This window comes from Biomphalaria glabrata, chromosome 6 (assembly GCF_947242115.1).
Source record: "Biomphalaria glabrata chromosome 6, xgBioGlab47.1, whole genome shotgun sequence".
Taxonomy (NCBI): domain Eukaryota; kingdom Metazoa; phylum Mollusca; class Gastropoda; family Planorbidae; genus Biomphalaria; species Biomphalaria glabrata.
Genome location: NC_074716.1, coordinates 4,864,900 through 4,888,325, shown reverse-complemented (window position 1 = coordinate 4,888,325; position 23,426 = coordinate 4,864,900). Strand labels below are relative to the sequence as shown.

At 37.4% G+C, this 23,426-nt stretch overlaps 1 protein-coding gene across 16 annotated transcripts in view; it reads left to right on the top strand.

Moving 5' to 3' along the window:
- The window catches only part of LOC106077258 (dystrophin-like), a 331,854-nt gene that overhangs the window by 127,170 nt on the left and 181,258 nt on the right, over nt 1–23,426 (top strand). For all 16 annotated transcript variants that reach the window (XM_056033067.1, XM_056033069.1, XM_056033060.1 and 13 more), the window contains 3 exons: nt 10,391–10,582; nt 12,515–12,696; nt 22,161–22,305. In XM_056033067.1, the coding sequence (XP_055889042.1) occupies nt 10,391–10,582; nt 12,515–12,696; nt 22,161–22,305 (519 nt within the window). The remainder of the gene's footprint in view (nt 1–10,390; nt 10,583–12,514; nt 12,697–22,160; nt 22,306–23,426) is intronic.

Here is a 23,426-nt window from a genome sequence, read left to right as displayed (position 1 = left end):
AAAAAAAAAATCCCCCCCTTCGAAAGTAATTTTTTGTGACATCTCTGGTTTCTGCGCTTTTAAAATACATTTTTTTTTTCTTCTTTGGCAAGACGTCCTAACACAGATTGGGTCACAGCTAAATATATATATATTTCATTGCTCAGGTTAATGAACTGTAAAAAGCTCGAGTTTATACATGAAAGCCTACACGTTTCATTAATGAAGTGACAAAGACCCGATGCAGAAAGATAACTCTACTTCTTCTAGTTGGCAGCTAAAATATTCCAAAGACACTTGAGACTGCAATGAATTCATTCCGAAATTATTTTTTTCCCCCATTTTTTGAGTTCTTTCTTTTTGGTTCGCTCTGATAGAAAATCTTTCAACAAATAAAAACCTTTCGAAATATGACTCGTGTTATACGAGACCAAACTGAATGTGATGAGCTATACAGGGGGGGACGATCGGACTCCACGGGTTGAATGAAAGAGTGTTGGTCATCCTCTGTTCTAAAAGATTAGTTTCACCTTCGAGTTTATAACGTTGTTTATTATTATTATTATTATTAATCTTGGGGGGGGGGGGGGGGGAGGGGAGACAATGTTTTTTTTCGAAACTAAAGCCAGCCGGATTTATCTCTTGACAACACAAGCTAAAAGCCTAGAGACACCGAAAAATATTGAACACTGACATATAATATCTGGACTTATTAAAGTGTTATCTCTTATATGTTTTTTTTTTTTTTTTTGAAGTCTAAACACAGCACTGACTAAAACACGTGTAATTTTTTTTAAATTTTAGTGTTTTTTTTTTGTTCCGCCAACAATCACGAGAGGCTCAAACTTTGAAAAGAGATGTTTACTTCGTCCACACCCAGCAACTAAAAGCCAACTTGTAGTAGTGACAGCTTTCCCGGACCTTAACTCGACCCCCTAATTATAACCTTGACCCTGTGCACTTATGTCCTTGACCCTGTGCACTTATGTCCTTGACCCTGCGCACTTATGTCCCTGACCCTGCGCACTTATGACCTTGAACCTGTACACTTATGCCCTTGAACCTGTACACTTATGCCCTTGAACCTGTACACTTGTGTCCTTGAACCTGTACACTTATGTCCTTGAACCTGTACACTTGTGTCCTTGAACCTGTACACTTGTGTCCTAAAGACCCGTACAATGTTACAGTCCTTAACGCCGCTTTAGTTGAGCACAACGTGAAGACACGGATTATTTGGCTCGTTTTCTATCTTGCTTAGAGTTGTCTGACTTTATCTGAGGATAGTTTTGGCCCTTGACCCAGGGGAGGACTTAAACAATAGCAATTTTAGCAAAATTTTAAAGCGTTATATTTAATCCAAAATGCATTCTTCAAAAGATGCAGAGGCCACCCTACCTGTTACAAAGTTGTCTTCAAATCTATGATTGCAGTTCACATTAAGTGTAAGACTGCGTTTGCCAGTTATTCAAATCAGGATATACCTTTTCTATGTGAATAAGTTGAAGTTGTAGGCAAAACAAATGTAGTATAAAAGGCAGGTGTGATATGATTTTAAAATAGTTCATACTATTGCTAATTATTGTATTAGCTTGTCATAGCAGGGACTGTGAGGTAAATTAAAGGTAACAAAGCTTCTGTAATGTCATTTTTGTGGGCTGTCTACTTCCGGGTGATTTGTTGACGACTGTAATTAAGAACATGCAGGAATGAATGACATACATTAACCTTGAGATGAAATATAAATCCTTGCGAAGTTTGAGTCCCATTCACTAATTACACGCCCGCGGACTGGAATTCAACAGGTTTTACTTAGAGGTCAATTTCACATTTCTGAGTAACTTTTCCAAATTTGTTTTTAAGTGGAACTTCTGACACCATTTTTTTTTCAGTTAAACATTTTGGTTTTTTATTTTCTTCTTATTCTACCTCGATACTTTTATTTCTCTTTACTTTCGTCACATTTTGTAATTGTCTTCGCGTCAAAAAACTCCCCCCCCCTTTTTTTTTTTTTAAATATCTCCAGGCAAGCTTTTTAGTTGTATTTTCCTGTTAAATGCTGGTACCGCGCGGTTAAAGGTCAACATGCTTGTTGATCTCCAGGTTTAGTTTACAATTAAAAAAAAAATCTTATCGTGTACAGGTGTAAAGTTCGTGAGTACACATCTCTCTCTGACCTGCCCACTATACACATCTCTCTCTGACCTGCCCACTATACACATCTCTCTCTCTGACCTGCCCACTATACACATCTCTCTCTGACCTGCCCACTATACACATCTCTCTCTGACCTGCCCACTGTACACATCTCTCTCTGACCTGCCCACTGTACCCTTCTATGTAGGTAATCTTCATTATCCTAGTATATGAGTGTACATTTAATCAAAAGACCTGGTCTTGTTTCACCTTAACCTAGGTGACCTACTGAGAGGTTTCTTCCAACATTGATTCGCCTTTTAAATTTTTTTATACATTAATATATATTATAGAAATAATTACATTCTTTTTCACACGATACATAGAATCTTTGCTTCGCAAAAAAATATATGGAAGGAACTTTGAGAACCGAGAGAGTATCAGAGAGGGTAAGATAGAAGGAGAGAGTGAAAGAAAGATAGTGAGAGAGAGAAAGAGGAGCAGGGTGATTGAGAACCAGGCACTCACACACCACACTGCACTCATTACCTCTTCCTTCAGTTGTCTCCCCTCTCTCAGAGTTTCAACCCTTTCAATCAGGTAATTGAAGTAAGGAGCTATGCGCAAAGATAACTTCAGTAGGCTAGAGTATTTCTTGTTGCTTTTTTTTTTTTTCTAAGGTCAAGGTACTTGGACCTAAGCCAAACTATTTTTATAACCTATTTGCGTGCCGTGTCTGCGTTTTTCTGGATGAAATATTGTAAAATAGAATTTTATAAAATATTTAGTTCAGACATGGTCACGTGTATAAAGATGGAGGCGTGTTAATGTGAATACATAGTGACGTTCATTCAGAAACACAGCTCTCTGGACGCTGTAAAGATTTTAGAGTATTGTAAATTCATAGACGTCTGCAAGGGATGCCTAGTCACACCCAATCACGTCTGCTGTCAGTGCCTGTTCACATGCATCAACACATACAACAACGGAAAGACAATGCCTTGGTATTATTACAGACCATAGGCCGGGACTTCGTGGTAGAGACAAATTAAACAATCTATTGTTGCTTTCTTGGTATTTTAAGGATGTTCTTGGGGTCTTTCATAGATATAGCAAAAAAGGAAAGTAGTAAAGTTTCCCTTTCAGACCTTATGGTCTATAGGGCAGATGATGTAAAGGTTATCTGTAAAATGGAACAAAAAAAAAAAACGTCTGTCGTTGGTCTGGTCATACATCTTCGTTGTGAGCCGTTGTCCACGAAAACGAATTAACTTGACCTTACCAAAAAGTAGTGAGCCTATCACTTCTTAAAGAAATGTAGCCTATAAGTAGTGAGCCTATCACTTCTTAAAGAAATGTAGCCTATAAGTAGTGAGCCTATCACTTCTTAAAGAAATGTAGCCAATAAGTAGTGAGCCTATCACTTCTTAAAGAAATGTAGCCTATAAGTAGTGAACCTATCACTTCTTAAAGAAATGTAGCCTATAAGTAGTGAGCCTATCACTTCTTAAAGAAATGTAGCCTATAAGTAGTGAACCTATCACTTCTTAAAGAAATGTAGCCTATAAGTAGTGAGCCTATCACTTCTTAAAGAAATCTAGCCTATAAGTAGTGAACCTATCACTTTTTAAAGAAATGTAGCCTATAAGTAGTGAGCCTATCAATTTTTTTAAGAAATCTAGCCTATAAGTATTGAACCTATCTCTTTTTAAAGAAATCTAGCCTGCAAGTAGTGAACCTATCACTTCTTAAAGAAATCTAGCCTGCAAGTAGTGAACCTATCACTTCTTAAAGAAATCTAGCCTGCAAGTAGTGAACCTATCACTTCTCAAAGAAATCTAGCCTGCAAGTAGTGAACCTATCACTTTTTAAAGAAATCTAGCCTGTAAGTAGTGAACCTATCACTTCTTAAAGAAATCTAGCCTATAAGTAGTGAACCTATCACTTCTTAAAGAAATCTAGCCTAAAAGTAGTGAACCTATCACTTCTTAAAGAAATCTAGCCTATAAGTAGTGAACCTATCACTTCTTAAAAAAATCTAGCCTATAAGAAGTGAACCTATCAATTTTTAAAGAAATCTAGCCTATAAGTAGTGAACCTATCACTTTTTAAAGAAATCTAGCCTATAAATAGTGAACCTATCACTTTTTAAAGAAATCTAGCCTATAAGTAGTGAACCTATCACTTTTTAAAGAAATCTAGCCTGTAAGTAGTGAACCTATCACTTTTTAAAGAAATGTAGCCTATAAGTAGTGAGCCTATCACTTTTTAAAGAAATCTAGCCTATAAGTAGTGAACCTATCACTTTTTAAAGAAATCTAGCCTGTAAGTAGTGAACCTATCACTTTTTAAAGAAATCTAGCCTATAAGTAGTGAACCTATCACTTTTTAAAGAAATCTAGCCTGCAAGTAGTGAACCTATCACTTCTTAAAGAAATCTAGCCTATAAGTAGTGAACCTATCACTTTTTAAAGAAATCTAGCCTGCAAGTAGTGAACCTATCACTTTTTAAAGAAATCTAGCCTGTAAGTAGTGAACCTATCACTTTTTAAAGAAATCTAGCCTAAAAGTAGTTAACCTATCACTTTTTAAAGAAATCTAGCCTGCAAGTAGTGAACCTATCACTTTTTAAAGAAATCTAGCCTGCAAGTAGTGAACCTATCACTTTTTAAAGAAATCTAGCCTGTAAGTAGTGAACCTATCACTTTTTAAAGAAATCTAGCCTGCAAGTAGTGAACCTATCACTTTTTAAAGAAATCTAATCTGTAAGTAGTGAACCTATCACTTTTAAAAAAAAACTAACCTATAAGTAGTGAACCTATCACTTTTTAAAGAAATCTAGCCTATAAGTAGTGAACCTATCACATTTTAAAAAAATCTAGCCTATAAGTAGTGAACCTATCACTTTTTAAAGAAATCTAGCCTGTAAGTAGTGAACCTATCACTTTTTAAAGAAATCTAGCCTGTAAGTAGTGAACCTATCACTTTTTAAAGAAATCTAGCCTGTAAGAAGTAAACCTATCACTTTTTAAAGAAATCTAGCCTGTAAGTAGTGAACCTATCACTTTTTAAAGAAATCTAGCCTGTAAGTAGTGAACCTATCACTTTTTAAAGAAATTTAGCCTGTAAGTAGTGAACCTATCACTTCTTAAAGAAATCTAGCCTATAAGTAGTGAACCTATCACTTCTTAAAGAAATCTAGCCTAAAAGTAGTGAACCTATCACTTCTTAAAAAATCTAGCCTGTAAGTAGTGAACTTATCACTTTTTAAAGAAATCTAGCCTATAAGTAGTGAACCTATCACTTTTTAAAGAAATCTAGCCTGTAAGTAGTGAACCTATCACTTTTTAAAGAAATCTAGCCTGCAAGTAGTGAACCTATCACTTTTTAAAGAAATTTAGCCTGTAAGTAGTGAACCTATCACTTTTTAAAGAAATCTAGCGTGTAAGAAGTAAACCTATCTCTTCTTAAAGAAATCTAGCCTGTAAGTAGTGAACCTATCACTTTATAAAGAAATCTAGCCTGTAAGTAGTGAACCTATCACTTTTTAAAGAAATCTAGCCTGTAAGAAGTAAACCTATCACTTTTTAAAGAAATCTAGCCTGTAAGTAGTGAACCTATCACTTTTTAAAGAAATCTAGCCTGTAAGTAGTGAACCTATCACTTTTTAAAGAAATTTAGCCTGTAAGTAGTGAACCTATCACTTCTTAAAGAAATCTAGCCTATAAGTAGTGAACCTATCACTTCTTAAAGAAATCTAGCCTAAAAGTAGTGAACCTATCACTTCTTAAAAAATCTAGCCTGTAAGTAGTGAACTTATCACTTTTTAAAGAAATCTAGCCTATAAGTAGTGAACCTATCACTTTTTAAAGAAATCTAGCCTGTAAGTAGTGAACCTATCACTTCTTAAAAAAATCTAGCCTATAAGTAGTGAACCTATCACTTCTTTAAAAAATCTAGCCTATAAGAACTGAACCTATCACTTTTTAAAGAAATCTAGCCTGTAAGTAGTGAACCTATCACTTTTTAAAGAAATCTAGCCTGTAAGTAGTGAACCTATCACTTCTTAAAGAAATCTAGCCTAAAAGTAGTGAACCTATCACTTTTTAAAAAAATAAATCGATTTTATTACTATGTTTATGAACAAATTCACTTACACATTTAAAAAAAAAAGAGTTTCTAAGTTTCAAAGATTTATCAAAATGAATTTCTCCGACTTTTTAGTCAAATTGAATTCCCATTTTATTGGATCAATAAAAATTATCTTATCTTATCTTATCTTACTTTCAATGTTTTTAAACATTGCTCTTCAATTATGAGGGTACCTCCATGTCCTATTGTAAAGTCGTCCATGTCTCAACTAAAACTCTTGTTTCCCAACCCTGTTGTGCTTAAAATAACCCGGATGTTATGAGAAACAGTAAAACCATAAAGTAAAATATTTTCTTTTTAAAGTTATTTTCCCTTGTGATCACAATTTCGAGAAGATATTTACCCGGTAACGTCAAGGTGGTGTAGCCAGGTGTGCGCAATGATTGATAACTAATTAGGTGTGAAATTGTAAGATGATAGCCCAATGACGTGAAATGATTTCGCTTTTAAGGTAGCCGACACCTTAGTGAACGCCACTACCTTCTTTACTTACTGGAAGATACGCTTCTTTTTTTTTTTTGCTTTCCATCTATCTCTCTGTCTCCTTTCCCTCTGTCTCTGTCTCCTCTCTCTCTCTCTGTCTCCTCTCTCTCTCTGTCTCTGCCTGTCTCCTCTCTGTCTCTCTCTCTCTCTGTCTCTCTGTCTGTCTCTCTCTCTCTCTCTGTCTCTCTCTGTGTCTCCTCTCTCTGTCTCCTCTCTCTCTCTCTGATCCTCTCTCTGTCTGTCTCCTTTCTGTCTTTCTCTCTCTGTCTCTCTCTCTCTCTGTCTCCTTTCTCTCTGTCTCCTCTCTCTCTCTGATCCTATCTCTGTCTGTCTCCTCTCTGTCTCTCTCTGTCTGTCTCCTCTCTCTCTCTCTCTCTCTTTTTTTCTCTCTCTCTGTCTCCTCTCTCTCTCTCTGTCTCCTCTCTCTCTCTCTCTGTCTCCTCTCTCTCTCTCCTCTCTCTCTCTCTCTCTGTCTGTCTCCTCTTTCTCTCTCTGTCTCTCTCTCTGTCTCTCTCTCTCTGTCTGTCTCCTCTCTCTCTGTCTGTCTCCTCTCTCTCTCTCTCTGTCTCCCCTCTGTCTATGTCTCCTCTCTCTCTCTCTCTCTGTCTCTCTCTGTCTCCTATCTCTCTCTCTGTCTCCCCTCTCTCTCTCTGATCCTCTCTCTGTTTGTCTCCTCTCTCTCTCTGTCTCTCTCTGTCTGTCTCCTCTCTCTCTCTCTCTCTGTTTCCTCTCTCTGTCTCCTCTCTCTCTCTCTCTGTCTCTCTCTGTCTCTCTCTCTGTCTCCTCTCTCTCTCTGTCTCTCTCTCTCTCTCTCTGTCCGTCTCCCCTCTCCCTCTCTCTCTGTTCCCCATATTTCTCTAATTGTTTGATGACACTGTAATGTATTTAAAAGTGATTTTTTTACTCACAGTTGGCAGGTCTCTAGTATTGCCGCGTTTCTCTGGTTTTCCCTTTCTATTCCTCCCCTCTCTTTCACACACCCCCCTCCCTTTGTTTCTGTTACCGATAGCTCTGTAGTCTACTGGTGCATTATGTTTACTCAAGTCTCTCAGACTCAGAGCTGGGAATCGAACCCAACTTTTAAAGTTCCGGTTCGCTTTGGTCAGATTTGAGTTCGGTTCTGTTCGATGACAAGTATAGTTCGGGTTTGGTTCGTTCGGTTAGGGTTCGGTTCGTTCAAAACATTTCTCCCTCTCTTTCTATAACCAGTATCTCTTTGTAGTCTTCTTGTTTTATTACAATTCCCCCCCCCCCAAGACGCCTCCACAAATTAACGTATTCATAATTAAGACTGTGTTTTGCATGTGCTGCCATAATTTTTGCCCTTGTGTTTTTCTTCCTGATATGCAAGCACAGTAATGGTTCTTTGATCGGTGGCGCTTTAAGTGTGATTTTCTTCAATATCGCTACCTTAATTAAATTTATAACAGATTTTAAATACGCGAGTCTTGAGCCATTGGGCGGAAAGGAAAGGGGGGTAACAAGTGCCACTAATTTAACTCCGTTTTGAGTACTTGGTTAAAGATAGCAGGGAGTTGCATAGGACTATTGTTTTAAAGTGCTGTCTGCTCTGAAAAAACAAGACCAGTTTGTGTCGTGGAAATCACAACATTTAAACCAAGAACAGCATTCGGAGAGGCTTCACGTGTGAACCTACGGGAACTTGTTTGAATAAAAACATCTGTTTGAAATAACGTCTGTGATTGTATATGCTTGTGCATATAGAAAACAAGAAAGTTATCCTCCCCTTTCCAACTATGATTATCTCCCTTCCATCATGACAGATTGACGTAAAATGCCACCTATTATATAGCTGAGATAACCAACTTCTTGTCTGGGTGAACACCCACCCATACACACACACATGCAAGCACGAACTGACTTCCTATCATATTGAGTCACACACACTAGTAGTTGCATCTATATTTTACTGTTCTATTTTTAGCTAGTAGATTTTCTTTTTAAACTGCGTACCTTCTTTTTTTATGGCTATTAATAGAATCCTAATCTCAGTTCAGGTTTGAACAGACTAATCTCCCTTGACAGTGAACTTGCCTTTAATGCTATCTATTGTCTTTAAGAAATATATTCAAACAAACAAAACCAATCTAATTCTCATTGATTTCAATTATTAAAAATAGTATTTAATTTTTTTTTCTTCCATACCAAACATATATATGTGAACAACACCTGACCGGATAGTCCGTAGTTTGGCTGTCACTAGAGTATGACGTAAGCATCTTATTGGACGTGACGACTGTTGCATAGATGACCTCAGAACCTATTTATAGTTCAAAACTTGACGCTTTAAAAGAGTGTGTAAGGATAGTGGCACAAGAAAAACTGGTCGCCCCCACCTCCGTTACATAGATGTAATAAAACGTGACCTCAAATCAGTGAACATCAATACTGACAATCGGGAAGACATAGCTCTGGACCGCAACAGATGGAGAGAGACAGTGACCAAGAAAGCTATGGACAGTGAAAGTACGTGGGTCTCAGCTCAGGAAGAAAAACGTACAATCCGAAAAACGTCCAACTCCTCTACCATCGAAGCAAAAGCCACCTTAACCTGCGCTATTTGTGGACGGGAGTGTCTCTCCAAAATAGGGCTCCACAGCCACATGAGGAAGTGTGCTCTGAGATGAACCAAAGTCGTTCTACGACTGAAGGAGGCCAATGAATGAATGAAGGATAGTGGACAATAATCCTTTGTGTACGTTCCAATCTGATCGCATGCTCGCAAGAGTGATTGGTGTGACATTTGCGTACTTGTAATAGACATGATTTGGTTATGTCAATGCATAAACAGTGGTAGGCAGGCCGCATTTGGGGCTCGCGGGTATTGGTTTTGATCGCCAGGACGCTAGTGAATTAACGCAGACGAAATCAATAGGATAATTTCGTTTGTTTATTCTGTCCCTCGGTTTCTTGTCGTCCGCTCCTTGCTCTAGTGTAAGACCACCAGTTTGATGCCATATTATGGGCGGGGAGGGGGGGCTAGCCACTCAAGATGAGGCCATTTGATAAAAACACAATTTTATGATGCTATATAAATAAGCGTATCAGTCGGCTTGATCATTAGCGGCTTGTCTTTACATCTGTGTTTGGGTTGGGGAAAAAAATTTGGTGCCACAAATAATCATTCTGGGCTGTTATCTTATTAACCTGTTATCTTATTAACCTGTTATCTTATTAAGTGACTCCCTCAAAATAAACAAAATGAAAAAAAAACAAGGCTAGATACTGATCTGCAAAAATGCTGGGCAAGTGAATAAAAAGTTAAAAGGTTCTCTTCTAGACTATATTGATCTAAAAAAATCTATAATTTTAGTTTCTACAATATATTCTACTTGCATTCGACCAAAATAATCTACTTCTTTATCACCGATATTAAAGACTTAAATGTTATTTCTCGCAGAACTACCATCCAGGAAATCCTGTATATCTCCCAGGGGGAGGGGGTCCTTTGGAATTTGCGAAGCCATGTGTTAAACTTGGTCTAAGATGATGATTAGATATCCCTCGAATACAGCTACCATCAGTCAATTGAAAAAAAAAAAACAACTGTTTACTAAAAAACTCCCAAACACACACACACACACATTTTAATAGTGTCCAATTTTTGTGTGTCCACCAGTCGGCCATGTCCATGAGCAGCTCTGAGTCTCGACACAGCACCATGAGCACCGTGTCCGTGGATCTACTGTCCTACCAGGACGCCCTGGAGAATGTCCTGACTTGGCTGCTGGACGCCGAGGAAGTCATTGAGAAGTTGGAGCCAATCTCTAGCGATGTGGTCAAGGTGAAAGAACAGTTTAATGAGCATGAGGTCAGTCTCTTTTTGCATTGTCTACTGGGCAGTGGTCATTTTTTTTAAAATTACCCATTGCCTTATTTACCGATTTACTTCAAAGTAAGAGTGGAATAAAATAATGGTTAAAGTAAGATGTATTACCTTCTTCTTCTTTTTAAACTATCAGGTAGAGTTGAGCCTTCGGCTCTTGGAACTCTTGGCCAGCAAAAGTGAACAAGAGCTCCCTTTCACCGGCCGGGTGGGTCAGACTCGCGGCAAGAGACCGCGTACACTAAGACCCCCGCCATTTTTCATTTTCTGTACCAGGCTAACTTAAAATAAACAAACACATGTTTTTAAGATCCATTGACACCGTTGAATGTGATGAGAATTCTCTAAATCAGTTTGAATTCTACATTAGGAATTAAAAATGTTGACCCACAGAAGCCTGCCTGGTCGTTGGGTATACGCGCTGGACTGTCGTTCGGTAGTCTCGATGATGGTGCGACATTATCCTCCCCATCGTCCTGTAAAATATAGGTTTGGTTAGTTTGGACTAGGGTGTAGACTGTCCTCGACTCTGAACGAAGTACGAAACATGTCCAACATTTGACGAAGCAGAAAACAAGGGGAAATAAAAAGGGTGCAAATGTGGTCAAGGAACTGCCCATTACTGTTATTGCCTTGACCAATGGTATCAACAATCTGGCTCATTGTTTTAATTTTCACTTGAGTGCAACTTGAATTTGAAGAACTGTATTTGATATGTTTAATAATTATTTTCAAAAATAAAATGTTAAAATTATTTAGCAAAAATACAATGCATTAGGATATTTCTTTTACATCAATTTTCGCTGTGGGTGTTTAGGACATTCTAATTTTATAAATTTTATAGATTTATCACTTGTCTGACATTCTAATTTTATCAACTTATAACTTGTCTGACATTTAAATTTTTATCAACTTATAACTTGTCTGACATTTTAATTTTTATCAACTTATAACTTGTCTGACATTTTACTTATAACTTGTCTTATTTTTCTACTGACCGCAAGTACATTTCACGGAAGAGAACGCACAGTTCAGGAATTATAGGAGGCTTTTAATGACCATGTCCAGCGCTGAATGACTTTAGCCTTGAACTGTTGCGCTGTATGACCTTTGAACTAATATCTTATAAAATACAGACGTTACTTCCAACAAGTAGATTATCACATCCTGCGTGTGTCTATGTGACTTGTGTCTACACTTCTGGTTGTATGACATTGCCTTAGCTGCAGTTCAATGTAGCTGCCATGTTGGTTTCAGTATTTACTGACCAAGTCAACAAAGTCAGAGTCTTTTCTTTTTATTACACCAATAACGGTATCGAGTTTTCTGACCTGTTCTGAAAACGTTGAATTATTGAAGATTGTACATTAACTTGTAAATATAAACTTCCCAATGTTTCAAGATGTTCCTCCCAGGCTAGGGGGTTTAGGGTTAAATTGTAAGTTTGCTGCGATACGATTTTATGAATTCCTTTGACAACAAAATACTGAAGACTTTCGATACATTTTTAGTACCATTTTTTTTTTTAATGAGTTGAGTTTTAATCCGCATGATTTGAATATTGAGTATTGTTTCGTTTAGTTCACAATTACCGAAACTTTTAGACAAAAAAAACAACAACAACAGGCAATTAAACAGCATGTTCTGGATAATTCATTATTACTAGGACAAATGTGTGTAAATGCTCCTTTTTCCCTAGTGCTACTGCAGCATGAAATGGGTTGCCCGAGTCAGCCAGGAAAACCAACGACCTGGCAGAGTCATTGGTTATAATATGCATGACTTAGATTGACCAATGAACACGCGTAGGACGTAATCATCTTTTTTCTGAAGTAACGTCTATATTTTATAAGATAAAAAAGATAAGATTCTATACTATTGTTAATACTATTGTTTGTCGTTATTATTTGGCTTTAGGAGTTTATGGTGGAGCTGACCAGGCACCAGGACAGTATCGGTGGAGTACTTAAGGAAGGCAATGACCTTTTGACCAGCGGAAAGGTCACCAGCGAGGAAGAGAAAGAGATCCGCACACAGATGGGCCTCCTCAACAATAGGTGGGAGGAACTGAGAGTCAAAGCATTGGATAGACAATCACGGTGAGTAGGCAATGTTTTGACAAGAGTAGGCAATGTTTTGACAAGAGTATGCAATGTTTTGAATAGAGTAGGCAATGATTCTTGAGTACTGTCGGCAATGATTTTTGTATACAGTAGGCAATGATATATTTTTTACAGTATACAGTGGTAATTATATAGGTTAGTGTAGTTGTCAATATCTACGTGGAGAATGTATAGTTAGTTACAAGTAGCTTCTTAATAAACCGAATGCAATGATAGCTATAAATTACGTTTCTATAAAAGTAGGCAGTGATAAATACCAATGCAAGTGATACATACCAATACAAGTGATAAATACCAATACATGTACAACTAGGATAGTAATAGTATGCTATATGATTGTATAGAATGCTATTCTTAAAAAAGTTACACAGCATTTTCAGAGTGTTTCTTTATTTTTTTTAAATAAAGACATTTACATATTGACAGGTCTCTATGCTGATATAAAACAATTAGGCTATTAGGAGTATTGTTTTGCTGATTTCTAGTTTGTTTTTGAATTTACCATAAAGCCAATCAATACTGAAGGCTAAATGTCACGTGGCGCCCTAAGCAAGGGGCTATGAACACTCCATGTTTTGGTTACAAGACTCACTTCAGGGTTCAGTTGGATTACCAATGATCTTAACTCTTTCTCTCCTAACTGACGATACCAGCGTTGATTCCACCAGAATGTGGTAAATAATAACGGAGAGAGAGTGTTAATATTTTCTTTTTTTTTAAATATGTATCCAAGCTAAAAGTGAAATGCTTTAATGTAAATTCTATTAGTTGGGTGAATTTTAGCTTAAGAGCAAAATTAGGTCTATTCTACAGGTGGCATCTTATCTTATATAAAACATAATTCAATTGTTTAGCGGGCCTTTAAATACCACATGTCTACTAGTACTAAAATCCTGTTTTTAAAAAAAATCATGGTACTTAAAAAAAACAAACAATTCTTTAAAGGTCTGGATGGAAAGTTGTTACTTCATGTTTTTATGGTCATTGTGTGACAAATAGTTCCGTAGGTCAAAAAGTCAACTTTTATTTTTAACCCCTTTGCGCTGGAGTACCCTAAAAACTTATAAACGTATTCAATACATATGACTCAAAAGTTGGACTTCTCCTTTGACGATCCTCTTGGACTTCCTGTTTCCGGTTCAGATTTCTGTTTATCCTTATCTGCCGACAGTTCTGTTCAATGTCCTGTCTTAAGAGATGCACGTCTGCCAAATCGCTCTTCATGTCTGCTTGATTTAATGTTGTCTCCCAATTCCCGTCAGAGAAGCTTCCTTCTAACAGCTTGCCGTATGACGAATATTTCACATGAGTCAGTAGATCTTCTTTCCTGACAGAGTAGAAAACGGTACACTCGGTTATGACATCAAACCGCAGCTACGGTGCAGTTTGTAGTCGATAATATATTTTCTGGATCAAGCTTCTCTGGCATGCCGTGATTGTTTCATGTTGTTGTTTTTTTAGCCGATCTTAAATCCTATCTGCAATTATTTTGACGATCGACAAACCCAGCTTTTTTTTTTCTCATCAATATGATGGGGTGGGGGGGGGGGGGGGGTTAGTGTGTCACGTAATAATTAGCGTCAATGTCAAGGTTGTTTTAATTGTATAAACAATTCACAGAATGTTTACATTTCCAGAAATAACAGTAAATTTCCAATAGTACTAAGAATAGCCAAGGGAGCTATGTTTTTACTTTTTTTTTATATTTTGGAGAATTTTAGAGAGGATATAAACTTAAGGGAAGACAATAAGTTTGTTTTTGTGCAATAGTGAGTTTCGCGTATCTGGTATCATGTTCAATACTTTTTTAACAATCTATTATTGAAATTGTGTTCTAGTTTGTGTTCCGACTCTTCCTGATTTCTATTCAGGAATTAAACTATTTCATTTCATCAAGAGGGATTCTGTTACTTCTTTATCTCATCTTCATCTCAACGATTCTCAAGCTATTACACTGGGACTTGGGCCCTCTGATCTAGATTTTATAATTTACATTTTGAACAATACGACAAAGACAACACGACAAAACAATATGATTCCATCATAACACTTTGTAACTTGGTCAATAAAATCACACAACGAACAGCTTTGAACAGAGGTAAAGCGCTTTGATTCCGAACCGAGGAGAACCTGGGATCGAATACTGGTGAAGACTGGGATTTTAATTTCGGTATCTTTAGCATGCCTCTGCTAGACAACCCTGCTCTAATGGGTACCTGACATTAGTTGAGGACAAGTAAAGGCGGTTGGTCATTGTGCTGGCCACTTGACACCCTCGTTAACCATGGGCAGTTGACCTTTACATCATCTGCCCCATAGATCGGAAGGTCTGAACTACTCGACTCTTATGCCGTTAAATGTTAGTATAAAGTATCATTTCCTGCTTTCCGACTGCGAAACTTAAAATTATGCCTAAAATTGTTGACTTCATCTGAAATTAAAATAATAGAGTTCTTATGATTCATCCTTTAATGCATTGAAACCGAGAGAATGAGGGAAAGAACGGAATCTTAAAAAAAAAAAAGATGGTGCTATTAGATTGCTACCTGTGTATTTTTTTAATTTTTTTTTTCAAACCCATTTGGCTGATTTCCCTTGGATCGTCGACCCACTGCTCTGTAACACGTAGGGCCTCGTGCCTGTTGGAAAAGCCCAAAGCACAGAATACAATTATCGTACCATAATTTAAGTAATTTCATTATGTAGAATAGAACTAGACATAATGACAGACATTTTTGGTTTTCGCTTGAAATCGTATTTATCAGGAATGCTTGCACACTTTATAGACAGGAATAAAGATGTTGTTTGTTTTGTGTGTGTTTCATTCAAGAAAGTTAGATTTCAAGTTTATGTCATGCAGCCTATATGCTCAGAAATAATCTGAATGCGCGTCCATTTCAAGTATTTAAAAAACAACTTTCTACTAACTCTGTTCCATGCGGTCAAGGTTGACCTCATCCCTCCCCTGCTCTTTGCTTTGTGTACGTCTACTTGACAAGTATTTGGTTATTATTACATCTCTCTAATGTTGTTGTCTGTACTGAAAGTGGATTAACAGGCTGTACGCGCTCTGGGCTGTTGTAGATGGTCCGGGTTGTTAACCCCGTCAGCCCCTAATTAATCTTGTCCTTGTTTTAGTTTTGATGTAAAATATACATTTGAAACTGTTCCATGCTTGAAGTATGAACACAAACCTTGGTTTGACTAAGACAATCCGGAAAACCACATGGTCTTATATTCACCGAGACATGAACTCTCGACATTTCTACATTTGAGGAGGGTGTCGCAAATAAAAACAACAACAAACACGCACACACAAAAAAAGATTTTTTAAAATCAAACCATTCTTCCATTATACAGCTGACCATCTAAATAAGGGCTATTATTTTACTCTTAATTACTAATGAGGGATAGATTTTTAAAACAATGGAACGTGCTAAAAATGCCGCACGTATTCCCCAAAAGTCTGGTTTCTTTGTGATCCCAGGATTTCTGGGGGGAAGTAACCAAACAAATTAAAAGGTTGATCATTGTAACTTCTTCGAGAATTATCTACCCTTTCAGCCTAGCCATCCACTCTTGACGCTAACATAAACTATTTATGAATGGAGCAAGAAAAATCCAAGTCGTTCCTGTTAATTAGATGAAATTTGTTATCAACACACACACACACACACACACACACACTTGTATTAGCACGCAAAGCGAGTTGAAAATTTGTTCCCATTAGCAAAGTTGAAGTTGATCTACGAGGTCGTGTTTCATTGACAACGCCGAGTAGACAAAAATAGACTATGCCAGGTACCCTGGATAAGCCAGAATAATATATTACCTTTAATCGACTACATTCAAATAGTTGTTCTGTTAAAACACTTCACTTGTTATAGGCATTTAGTCAGGTATGTGCACAGATATATTTCAGATCAGGGCATTCAAATAGCACAGGTAGCTTAGAATGTCTCAAAAAGGCATATGGGGATTAGCCCTGAGTAGCCTACTTTGTTTAGCTGAGTCGGCCTGAGCATGCTACTGTATATAGGTCTAGTAGGCCTACATCTGAAAATTACATTTTCCCTCTTTGTTAAGTAAGTTTCATATACAAGCCTATCTTTTCTGAAAGCTTCATTAGGCCTGTTCTGAGTATCAAACAGATCTATCACTTCTGAAAGTTTCTACAATATGCCTATATGTTTAGAAAGATTCCTATAGGCCTATGTGTTACGAAAGTTTGAATTAGACAAATAATTTCTAATATTCTCATTTAAAAAGTCATATTCCATTATTGTCAATTATTTATGATAGGCTACATATAGTGTCGAAACTGGCACTTATTTTGTCCGTCTATTGTAGTATTTATGTCATATTAACGCCAATAATGACAGTTGCTTGAATGCCTGTAATGCCATATTCTACTAGATACAACCTGACAGCGAAGGTCCTGCTAATGATAAAAAAAAAATGGCGCGTAGTCTGCTAAAGGTGAACTTAACCTGGGGGAGATCATACGAGACAGGCTTGACTTGTCTATGTACTGATGCACCCGAGAGAAGATGCTCTCAGACATCTGTTAGCTATTGATAAAAAAAAAAACTTGGCTTGGAAATCCTTGTGAATAGTCACGCTCGTGTGTGTGTGTGTATTATGATTGTATTGTAAACTTAAGTAACTGACTGACTTAATGTACAGATCTCATTAGTCCATACCTTACAGTCCACAGAAGTGTTGGACTAGAAAAAATGGCCTTGTGAAAGTACACGCAAGTTGAAAAGAATTATTTAAAATAATTTCGCTGGAGGAAATATAGTGTTTAAAAACGAAACGCCATCTTTTTATTCCATTGAACATATCTAAGTCTAGGTCTAGAGTCTAGGTCTAGGTCAAGAGTCCAGGTCTAGAGTCTAGGTCTGGAGTTCGCGTCTAGGTCTAGTCTAGGGTCTAGTCTAGGTCTAGATCTATAGTCTAGGTCTAGGGTCTAGGTCAAGAGTCTAGGTCTAGAGTCTAGGTCTGGAGTTCGAGTCTAGGTCTAGTCTAGGTCTAGAGTCTAGGTCTAGAGTCTAGGTCTGGAGTTCGAGTCTAGGTCTAGTCTAGGGTCTAGTCTAGGTCTAGATCTATAGTCTAGGTCTAGAGTCTAGGTCTAGGTCAAGAGTCTAGAGTCTAGGTCTGGAGTTCGAGTCTAGGTCTAGTCTAGGGTCTAGAGTCTAGGTCTAGGTCAAGAGTCCAGGTCTAGAGTCTAGGTCTGGAGTTCGAGTCTAGGTCTAGTCTAGGGTCTAGTCTAGGTCTAGATCTATAGTCTAGGTCTAGAGTCTAGGTCTAGGTCAAGAGTCTAGGTCTAGAGTCTAGGTCTAGAGTTCGAGTCTAGGTCTAGTCTAGGGTCTAGTCTAGGTCTGGAGTTCGAGTCTAGGTCTAGTCTAGGGTCTAGTCTAGGTCTAGATCTATAGTCTAGGTCTAGAGTCTAGGTCTAGGTCTAGAGTCTAGGTCTGGAGTTCGAGTCTAGGTCTAGTCTAGGGTCTAGTCTAGGTCTAGATCTATAGTCTAGGTCTGGAGTTCGAGTCTAGGTCTAGTCTAGGGTCTAGTCTAGGTCTAGATCTATAGTCTAGGTCTAGAGTCTAGGTCTAGGTCAAGAGTCTAGGTCTAGAGTCTAGGTCTGGAGTTCGAGTCTAGGTCTAGTCTAGGGTCTAGTCTAGGTCTAGGTCTAGAGTCTAGGTCTGGAGTTCGAGTCTAGGTCTAGTCTAGGGTCTAGTCTAGGTCTAGGTCTAGAGTCTAGGTCTAAGTTCGGAAACACGAACATCTATGAGCCAATGTCAGAAGCCCTAAGTGATTATCTTGTAAGGGTTTGGAAGCCAGAACAGCGAGGCATGTGTGGGACTTGAGTGATACATGGATGCGCGTCAGACGTAATGGACCTCCTTCGCCAATCGTAAACAAACATCCTTAAGCCACGTGCTCCCCTCTCTATTCTATACAATTTACGACCTAATCCGAATCAAACATGGATATCACGTGACCTTATTTTTTGTTTTGGTGAATGAGAAAGGGTCTGAAAAGGATGTCTTTATTTTTTTATGTCGAATTATCTTTTGGCATATGAATCAATATTTCACTCTTTTCATGCTACAAAAAAAAACAAAAAACAAAGCCTTATTTTTGTGCAAGGAATTGATAGAGGATTACTTGTGGTTATAATGAAATACTTTTACAATGAAATACTTACATTCTGGTCATAATAAAGTTCTGAAATGTACAAAATCTAAAGTCTTAATGGCTTGTTATTAAAATTTAAAAATAACTGGTTTTATGTTTCCCAATAAATACCAGGCATTCACTGGAGTAAACTTTCTAAATTACCAAACCGTTTTTTTTTTCAACGAAATTTGAGTTCTGGTCGGCCTAGAAAACAATGCGACCATTAAGTCTGCCACCAATTTAACAAACATATTATTTTTTGTAAACTACAAATGACCAAAGAAACGGCATCAGAAGCAAAATGTTAATTCATTTAAGAGTTATAAAAAAATTGTATGGAGACAGTCTGTCGTTGAAAGGATAGAGGCTTAAAGGTTCTTCTGAGAGACCAATCTTAAAGCATTGCCACTAAACGAAATCAATGCAGCTGCCACGTTTGAAGCTAACAAAGTAAATTTAATTGTACATCAAGAAAGGTTCCACTTTATAGCACTTCACTTAAAAGCAATGCGTCACCTATTTGTCTACGTTTCAACTAGAGACCAAGAAGAAAGCACCAACACAAAGTTAAGCAAAGTACTTTGACCAGCTGTTTCTATTTTTGGCGCCATCGAAACTTGAAAAAAAGAAACTGGAGTGAGCAGAAACATGACCATCCGTATCCTCCCCTCCCCCCCTACACGTCCCTGCCCGTACTACTTTTTAACTCTTTTTAACTCTCCCTAGCTCTGTTAATAATAACACTAGTATATAGCTAAGATTTATGTATATAGGGCACAAATTACCCAGCGACCGGAAGTGGGGAAATGTATAGATCTGTTCTCTTTGTAGTCTTTCCTGTATTTTCGCGGACTAATTTCAAGTCTCTGTTTGGCGGTTTACAGGAGATAAAAGGCAGGTTTATAGAAGCTGAGAAACATTTGCCTTGCTTTTACTTATGGATAGACCAGAGTGATGGGGAAATATAAATAGAATGACGAAGGGGGGATAAATCCGATATTTTTGACCATATTAAGAAATAAAGAGAGAGACTAATACGAATACTGAAAAAAAATTTTAACAAAATTATTCATGCGATGCACCAATTAACCTTTGATCCTAAATGTGACTTTTTTTTAAAATAACAAACTCAACTTTAGACTATTCCCCAACGTATTGATGTAGAACAAATCAATTCTAGAATATTATGTAATTATATCAATCAACAGTGGGAAGACTTATAATACAGCTGTGAAAATGCAATTACAAATGTATACATTCATTTGACCCATTTATCTCCTGTCTTTAATCTATCCCGCTCCCCCCCTCTCTCTCTCCCCCATCTGTCCCCCCTCTATCTCTCCCTCTCTCTCCCCCCCCCCCTTTTTACTTTCCAGGTCGTCTGAATAAAAAGTAATCGTGTTCTTGTATACTATTCTCTCTCTCTCAGTCCGAAATGTGTAGTTCTGTTTATTTACTGTCAGTGAACAGTTGTATATAGTCCATGACATTTTAGTTGACGCCCCGCGTGAAGCTCCTCTTGGCTGACTTCTTGTTTGAAAAGAGAGACTTACTGAAGCGGATCTTATCCAACATCTTTAGACGACTGCTGTGTCCTGCACACTAGACTGTCGTTCGGTCTTCTCGATGGTCCCGGGTTCGTACCCTGTCTACTGCTATCCCCCCATCGTCCTGGGCGAGGTTTAATAACTTTTCGTTGCGACCCCCCCCCCTTTTTTTTTCCTAATTATAAAAACAACAAACAAAAAACAAAGTGATTTATATCTTGAGAGAGAGACAGAGATTAAGTCTTTTTTTTCTGTTGGTGTCTATTTCTTTTATAGAGAACTCCCTTAGTTAAACAATATAATTACAGAACCGGTAACATTGGCCTACCGTACCACTAATATATTAAACACCATCTTTTTGTTACATCCTAATATTTTGCTCCTGATTTAACAACAACAAAATAGTTTTGGGGAAAAAGTTTATGACCTGCTTTTCCCTTTCCCAGCTTGTTTTCTACCGAAGCTGCTGGTCTAGTTAAATATGCACTGTTCACTCTCAGTCTCAAAAAAAAAAATCCAAGATGTTATCAGGGTGACGGCCATGCACGCGCGTGATCAAGTGGGCGGAGCCACAAGATGGGTAGAAAAAAAGTTCTGTAATAATTTTAGATGAATGAAGACAACTGTTCATCTAAGAAAGTCCTGTAATAGTTGTAGAAATCGAGCAATTGAATGTTTTCAGTGATAAAAATGCACAATAAAATAAAAATCTTACAAGGTTTATGCAGTTTATATCGAATAATGTATAACCTACAGGTTTGTTTGGTTTTTAAGTAAAGAATTTAAAGAAAACATTTAGACCTAGAGTCTGGAACTTCACCTGACTCTTCCCCCTTCAATAATAATGTTATTTCATATAAGGGAATTCTTTCTATAATATAACACTAGTATTGTACCCATAATACTAACACTGTATTGAAACCAGAGCTCCTTGTTGTAAGGGACGCCCATGTCTGGCTAGGGTCATTGAAACCATAGCTCCATGTTACGAGGGACGCCCATGCCTGGCTAGGGTCATTGAAACCAGAAGAAATGTAGCGCTGCGCAACAAAACAAGAAACAGGGCAGAATGGAGAAGTCAACATTTGATAAAAGACCTTTTCCTCATGTTGTGAATACTGATTTAACCACTAAAACATAATTAATATAGTATCTTTTACAAAGTACTTGTGATTGTGTACATGTAATTAGTATCCAATATCCATGTGTTGGTTCCATAGAACTCCTATGTTGCTATTTTGGAGAAGACCCAGGTAAGGAACGTTTAATAAATAGACCCTGATATCTAGGCATCTATGTAAACATTACTTTGATTAAATATTTTAAAGCTTTTTTGTAAGGCATCGCATAAGGGTTAGTCTTGTTTCAAAGATCTAAGCTCTATTTTGTTTACAAAGCGACACAATTCTCACAAAATGTTGTGTTCAGCAAAAGGTTGACTTTATAATCGTGTCTCTATATTCTTATCCTGGCATCTCTGCTTCCTCACAAAAACTTGTTTTGAAAAAATGGGCCTGGCAGCGATCTTAAAACACTGACTCCCTTGTTATTTTCTTTCCATGTAATTTTTCGTTTTTTGTTGGCCTTGTATTCTAGAAACAGTTGGATTAGGACAGAGCAAGCTGGTGTGTATTCTTATTTATTCACCTCCCAACCCCTTTAAATTGATGCCCCCCCCCTAAACATTTACGTGTGTGTTTGTATCTTCAGGCTTCAGAAAGTCCTGATGGATCTTCAGCAGGGTCAACTGGATGATCTGGCCAACTGGCTGAGTGCAATGGAATTGAGAATTGAGAAGCAGCAAGTGGTTGGAGCTGATTTGAATGCCATCAAAAGTCAAGTTGAAGAGCACAAGGTGAATGGACAGTTTGTGGTATTAGTACAATGGACAACCTGTTTTAGTAGTAACAAGTGAAAGGGTGATTAGTATCAACAGATGACAGGCTTTTTTAGTGGCAACAGATGAAGGGCTGTTTTAGATGGACTTTTAGTAGCAACAGATGAAGGGCTGTTTTAGATGGACTGTTTTAGTAGCAACAGATGAAGGACTGTTTTAGTAGCAACAGATGAAGGACTGTTTTAGTAGCAACAGATGAAGGGCTGTTTTAGATGGACTGTTTTAGTAGCAACAGATGAAGGACTGTTTTAGTAGCAACAGATGAAGGACTGTTTTAGTAGCAACAGATGAAGGACTGTTTTAGTAGCAACAGATGAAGGGCTGTTTTAGATGGACTGTTTTAGTAGCAACAGATGAAGGACTGTTTTAGTAGCAACAGATGAAGGACTGTTTAGTAGCAACAGATGAAGGGCTGTTTTAGATGGACTGTTTTAGTAGCAACAGATGAAGGACTGTTTTAGTACCAACGGATGAAGGGCTGTTTTAGATGGACTGTTTTAGTAGCAACAGATGAAGGACTGTTTAAGTATCAATAGATGAAGGACTCTAAGTAGAAACAGATAAAGGACTGTTTAGGTATCACTAGATGAAGGAATCTTTTAGTAGCAACAGATGAGGACTCCATAGATGAAGGACTGTTTTAGTATCCATAGATGGACTGTTTTAGTATCCATAGATGAAGGACTGTTTTAGTAGCAACAGATGACAGGCTATTTTAGTAGCAACAGAACTTATTTGAACTCTTTGCTTTACTATACATTTAATGAAGGCAGAAAAAAAAAAGGTTTATTCTTCTTAGCAATAAATTTTCAAAAGGTGACATGGGGCTCTTTAAAGGTTGAAATGGCAGAAATAAATGCTTCTAGTTCACAAATTTGGTTAATATGTAGGCCTATGACTAAATGCATGACGCGTAGGACGTAATCATCTTCTTTTTTGAAGTAACGTCTGTATTATATAAGATAACATTAGATTTATAAAGCAACACAAATATATGAATCTACTCAAATGATAGATTTCATTACTTTTCAGTGGATTGATAAAGATAACTTTAAAAGTTTTGGAATTTTTAAAAAAAG